The 7,107-nt window shown below is 35.0% G+C and overlaps 1 protein-coding gene across 1 annotated transcript in view; it reads right to left on the bottom strand.

Moving 5' to 3' along the window:
- LOC122265272 (neuroendocrine convertase 1) overlaps nt 1-4,806 on the bottom strand; it is a 19,669-nt gene extending 14,863 nt beyond the window's left edge. Inside the window, exon 1 of the mRNA XM_086534429.1 lies at nt 4,174-4,806. Within this exon, the coding sequence (XP_086390555.1) occupies nt 4,174-4,788 (615 nt within the window). The 5' untranslated portion in view covers nt 4,789-4,806. The remainder of the gene's footprint in view (nt 1-4,173) is intronic.
- Between the last annotated feature and the right edge of the window lie 2,301 nt (nt 4,807-7,107).

The following is a 7,107-nucleotide window of genomic DNA, read 5'->3' as shown; positions in this document are numbered from 1 at the left end:
AATATATATATATATATATATATTTATATTATTATGTATATATATATATATATATATATATCTATATATATATATATATATATATATATATATATATATATATATATATAATCATAGTATATATATATTAATATATATATATATGTATATATATATATATATATATATATATATACATATATAGCAAATAAAATATATCAAATGAAAAATATACAAAAGCACAAATATACGAGACGTATACTACACCATATGATATACGAAAAAATATACTATGCCAAGATAATATTATCAATGGGAAGTGTGCGATATAGCACAGTTATACTCCATCTATGGTTACTAAACCTTAATTAGACTGATTCGCTGATATTTCCTGAAGTTTATGAAGGGCAGTTTAATGCTAATAAAAATAAAAGGGATTTTGATCTAATATGAATATTAGTAATGATAAAGTCAATGGTGATTATTGTCATAATTATAAGAATGATAGTAATGATAATGATGATAATATTGATAAGGATATCAATAATAATGATAATTACAATAATGATAATAGTAATGATGATAATGATAATAATAATGACAATAACCATCACGATAATAATAATAATAACAACAAGAATGATCATAATAAAAATAACAGTAACAATAATCGCCTCAACCAGCATGATGGCGACACCCCCTCAGCCTCCCCCCCGCTCCTCCCCCCCGATGGCATCACTATTTGCCTATTCATGCGAACACCTGGGGACAAGTGCGCGTGCAAGGCCGCTAAATGGGTCGATATCTAAACGCATCGGGAATATGGGTCAGCTGGTCTGTAGAAACGCAGTGCACGGGCGGCGTCGCGGTCTTGGTTCATTTGAGAATACGTGGAATGTGGATGCTCTTGCGGGGATGGGTGGGTAGGGGGACGGATGTTGGCTTACGTGCACATAGATGCATGCGTACTTATATACATATGTATATATTACATATATATATATATATATATATATATGTGTGTGTGTGTGTGTGTGTGTGTGTGTGTGTGTGTGTGTGTGTGTGTGTGTGTGTGTGTGTGTGTGTGTGTGTGTGTGTGTGTGTGTGTGTATGTAGGTATGCATGTATGTATGTGTGTGTGTGTGTGTGTGTGCACGTATGTAGGTATAAATATGCATATATTAAGAAATAAAAGGAATCAGAATATCCTTTTTGAAATAACACTCGCAAGTGTCCCAGCAACCAAATTAGTTCATAAGGCTTAAATTTCGAAGTCAGTATTACCCGTTCGGATACTGCCAACGGGACGAGTGTTGTGAAAAGCTGTTAACAGAGGAAAAGGCCAGGGGATGGTCCTTTACTATAGCTTGTCTTATTCAACTCTCTTTGCAATGTTTTACTTTTAACTGATATCAACAGATGATTTATTTTCGAAGCACGGGTATATACAATATTATCAAGATTACAATATTATAAGATTATCTTATACTATGTATGTAGATCATTAGATAGAAAGGGAGCATTGGGGAGAGAGAGAGAATAGTGTGTGGTGTGTGTTCTACAGCTGTTTAAAAAAATATATATATATGATTTAAGGACTACCCCCCCCCCCCAACCACTTGCGTATAAGTGCGTGAGGTAAAAGCGGTCGTTAAATTTACATATTGCTGCAACATTCATCAGCTTGATTTCTGGAAAGCACCATCATTGAAACCTGTCTTGTTGATGCATAACGCGTAGTAATTCCGTTTTCTGTGTGAAGTATCGCGGATTAATTACAAGACTAGAAGTTAAGCTTTCTGACTTGCAAAAATGTTGACACTGATTGCGAAATATTGTTTCTAAATTGTCTGTTCTACGAAACGTTTCCTCTTGTTTGTTTTTTCAGATTTGAAAATCATTCAAAAGCGATTTCTTTATCCATCATATATCAGTTACATACACAGAACATAATAAAATGCATTTCTATCTTTGCAAAGGCTTCTTCAAAGCCTTAACAATACTGCCTCAATAAATAAATACGACTATCATTTTGGCGAGGTAATATTAAATGTACATACATAGGCCTACACCTTAAGTACTTCATAAACTGAACTAGACAGTACAATTTTTAACACAAGTTACTAAGTGGACAGGGTGATATAGAATCCTTACAGAATAGGTATTCTCAAAGATAGATAGATAACAAGGGATAGATAACAATGCCTGGTCATGTCACTGAGTGTCTGTGGAAGGTTCACGGTTGTAGACCCTTCTTCGGTATGATATTCACAGCCGTTTATTTATGATCAAAGTTGCCTGGATATTTAATTTATCTGCTGTGCTATAGACAAATGTTTTTGGACCAAATCTTGAATAAAGGATGAAAGAATGGAACATTTCACCAGGCTAAAGTTACTTTCTTTTCTACCAATGAAGGGAAAGTGTATATCAAGGAAGAGGACAAAATCTATATTTTTTTCGATGTGAAGATGATGAGGCAAGTAAAATACCGGCGATTATAATTATTTGAGTTATATCAATGTCCCTCGTAAATGTTGTCATTAGCCAATCATCACCAACTTCACAAATGCTTTATAATAACTATCATTTTTCTTAAAATAATATAGAATATGATTTGTATCTGTGTTGTCTTCTTTTGTGATTATTTTTGTGATTGTTTAGAGTTCATGAGTTCATGTGTAGAGAATATATGAAATATATGTAAAAGATCTATTTAAAAGATAAATTAGTCTAATAATAAGTCTATTGAAGATTCATCTGTTGTGTTATAATTTTGTCATTTTTTCATACCTTTTGTGCGTATTCTATGATAAAAAAAATTATAATTGAGATTGAAGAATTAATTTTTATTAGTTACTTATAAAAGGCAAAGATAAATAAAAATAAACAACATATGAATTACACAGACATGAACGTATCCGAATCACATACAAAGAACGAAGAAAAGGTATTAATAAAAGATTAATAAATCTGCAAGGCATGGTTTGAAATTAACGTCTCGATGTACATACAGGTCGCATACATATTTTATGTATGTATCCCTTGTCATTTATGTTACTTAAGTCTTTGTTACGTAATTTTGGGTTCGTTATTTGTGGTTGTTACTTATACTTTCCTCTTTGTCTAAGTTTGCTACGTTATTATCGTTATTATTTTTCATACTTGCAAATATAATGATATCATCATCATTGTTGCAATTATCATTATCGCTATCATTATTGTTTTGTTACCTTTCGTATTATCAGTATCATCATTATACTCAATATCATCATAATCACCATTATTGACATCATTATTACCATTATCCTTATTACTATTATCATAACCATTACCAACATCCTTAATATTGTCATTACCATCATCTTTACTAGTTTTACCTTTATTATGACGACCATTATCATCATAAGTAATAAAATTACTGCTGCTACTATGACTGTGATTACAACTATTACAAATTTGTAAATTCAGCAAGGGCATTCAACACTGCGTTGGCTAATGAGAGAAGCATTTAAAGGACCGAACAGCGTTGAACGTCGCAGAGGAAAATGCTAGAAAGTTTGAACGAATTACGTTTCCCGGATTTAACAAAGGACAAAAGTAGATGGTTTAGAACTCAAAGGATGTTTCGGAATATGGATAATTTGTAAGGGGTGTGACGCACTTATGTATGGGAGAGAGAGAGAGGGGGGGAGATAAATAATGAAAGAATGAGGGACAGACAGACCGACAGAGAGGGAGAGAGAGAGAGAGAGGGAGAGAGAGAGAGACAGACAGACAGACAGACAGAGAAGAGAGCGAGAAAAAGAAAAAAGTGACAGGCAGCCAGACTGAGAAAAGAGAGATAATTAGAAAAAAATAAATAGGAAAACAGGCAAAAAACCAAAGTTGAAATGCGGCCAAAGTGAACGCAGGTGAATGAACAAGCTTTCCGTAATTTGAAGTTATATTAGTGAATGATTACTTACATCGTGAGTGATTGCGTCATGGCCGTGTATTCACTCTGTGCTTGAACACACTGTATATATATTTTTTTCTTCTTCTTCTTCTTCTTCTTCTTCTTCTTTCTCTTTTTTGTGTGTGTGCCAGCGCGCGCATATATACATTGTATAGCAATGGCATGTGTACTTGGAAAATGAGGCGCTAGCGCGAAGGGGCAGAGGCCCAAGGAAAGGACAAGCCGAGGATTCTCACCTGACCGAGAAATTGGTAGCCGAGGTCCTCGGCCACGGCGCGGGCGAGCTCTCGTCCGCCCGTCATGTGCACCGCCCACTCGTTCAGAAAGGCTCTCGTGTGCTCCCTCCCTCCGTGGGCGGGGGAAATGAGCTTGTTATGGACGTGGGTGTTTCCGTGGTCGTGGGCGTACCCTCGCTTCACCATATCCTCCGCGCTGTCTAGGATGGCCTCGTCATCCTGAACGAGGCCACGTCGTCGCGTCGGGGACGACCTGAGGGAGTTCGTGGCGTCCGCCAGGTCGTTTCCCTGAGGCATTTGTTTCGGGAATTCACGCCGCTGGTCGTCGAAGTCGGGCTCGAGGTAGTCCTTGATGTCCTCGTCCTCCGCGCGTGCAGGCTCGACGCCCTTCTCCAGAATACTCCTCAGCTTGTCCTTCACCTTCTCGTAGGCCACGTCATCGTCTTTGTCATTGACGAATCGGCTCGCGTAGTCGTCCTTCTCCAGGCTCCTCTTCTTCCCTGCCCCCTTCCCCCGGCCCTCCCCCCTAGCCCCCCACGACGGCCCCGCGACCAGCACAAGGACCAGCAGGACCAAGGCCCTTCGAGGTGCGACCACGGCCCTAGCGCGCACCATGGCAAAGCGTTGGTGATGACTGACTCTCCTCACGCCGGACCGAGAGGTAAAGGGGGAGACCGAGAGGGGTTGGGGGGAGTGCGGAGAAGGGGGGGAGGGGAGGGGGTGAAGTGTGCACATAGCCACCCACACCTGCCACTTGAGACGAGTGCCACGAAACACCCCCAGGCATAATTCGAGCTCTCGAATCCGCCGAAAAGACGTCACCTTAATCAACCCTATCCACCTTCCGACGTCCATTTCCGAACTTCCCGAGCCTCAAGATATAGCTTACGATTTCCAAAGCCTTCAATACGCCCCAAAATATAAATAAATGATATTCAAATGAAGTTAAGCACTGACTGGAAACTCAACACTAATTACCTGGTTTTCGACAGGTGTCCACGCCGGCCCTACGTCTCTTTTTTTCTTGTAAATTCGTCATTCCAGAAAGAAAAAAATTACACGCGACGGAATGTTCTCGCGATGACGCAAGAATGTAAACAAACGCCTTAAAATCAGAACGGAAAATGTATGACGCAGAAAATTCATTATTTATTTTGCATTAAGACCTGATTCGTAAGATATTCAGATATAAATTGTGAAACATGTGGAATGTACATTTTGAATAATGAACATCTGTTGGAGGGAGCTCGAAGCGCGGGGAAATAATGCAGAAGAGGACCATGCTTCCGGTAATTCTTGATAATTATGATGATGATGATATAAGATAATGATACTCATGATGATAATAACGATGATAGTAATTGTCATAATAATGATGATCATCATTATCATTAGTACTATTATCCTCATTATTATTATTATCATAACATTGATGATAATGATAATGATGATGACAATACTAATGATAATGACAATGATGATAATAATAATAATGATGATAATAATAATGATATCAGCAGTAATAATGATAATGATGATCATTATAATGATAGTAAAAACAATAGTAATGATAATGATGATAAAATTAGTAATGATAATGAAAATCAGAACAATAGTAATGATAATGATAATGATTATAGCTATGATAATCATAGTAATTAAAACAAACATAATAATAATAATGATAATGGTAGTAAAAACAATAATAATTCTGAAAATAATAATAATCATAATCATTTTGATGATAATGATGATGATAATGGTGATGATAATAACAGAAATAATGAAAAAATAAGTGATGACATAATTATAATGATAATGATAATGACAGTTGCAACAATGGTAACAAAAAGAAAATATTGATGATAATGATAATCATAATCATAATGATAATGAGCATGACAGCAATAATGATAATGATGATGATAATAATTGTAAAAATTATAATGATAATAACAATTATAATTATAATAGTAATGATGATGATGATAGCAATAATGGTCATGATAACAAACATGATAACATAATACTAATGATGATAATGATGGTTTTAATGCTCATAATGATAATAAAGCTAATAGTAATGATGATGATGATGATGATAGTAGTAGTATTAGTAGTAATAATGATAATAATAATAATAATGATAACAATAATAATAATAATAATGATAATAGTAATGATAATGATAATAATGATAATGATAATAATGATAATAAAGATAATGATAATGATGATGATAGTAGTAATGATAATAAAAATATTGATAATAATAATATTAATATAATAATAATAATAATGATAATGATGATGATAATAATGATAATAATAATGATAAGGATAAGGATAATAATAATGATGACGATAATGATAATAATGACAATTATGATAGTGATGATGATGTGTAAAATGAATACGATTAGATCAAACATCAAACTAGATGTTACAGTTTGCCAACAGACACGAGAAAAAAAAACAAGAAATTCCGCTCAATAAGTAACCAAAGCCGATAGTCTGAAAATGAATCACAACTTAACCTGAATACCGATGGCGAAGCACAATCAACAAAGCTAACAAAAATTGCAAAAATAGAAGGGAAAAGAAAAAAAAAATGACGTTCTTCAAGCTACATGGGGACTGAAATCTTACCTTGACCACGTATGCACCTCGTAGCAAAGATGTTGAGGTCGATTAGCAAAGGAAAAAAAGGTAAAAAAAAATATCAAAAAAAAAAGCCACGAGGCTTAAAGCAGACGGGAGGCAAAGAAAAGGCTTAATATCAGAGGCAAAGAATAAAATGTATATCAGAAAAAATCCATATTCAGAGGCTAGAAAAAAATGTATATCAGAGAAGAAAAAAGACAGAGGCAAAGGCAAAAAAAAATGTAAAAAAAAAAAAAAAAAAGAACGGATATAAAGAAAAATAAGCCAGAC

Source organism: Penaeus japonicus, unplaced genomic scaffold, assembly GCF_977035675.1.
Source record: "Penaeus japonicus unplaced genomic scaffold, GWHDUDI00000001_assembly GWHDUDI00000041, whole genome shotgun sequence".
NCBI lineage: Eukaryota > Metazoa > Arthropoda > Malacostraca > Decapoda > Penaeidae > Penaeus > Penaeus japonicus.
This window is presented reverse-complemented; position numbering and strand designations above follow the sequence as displayed.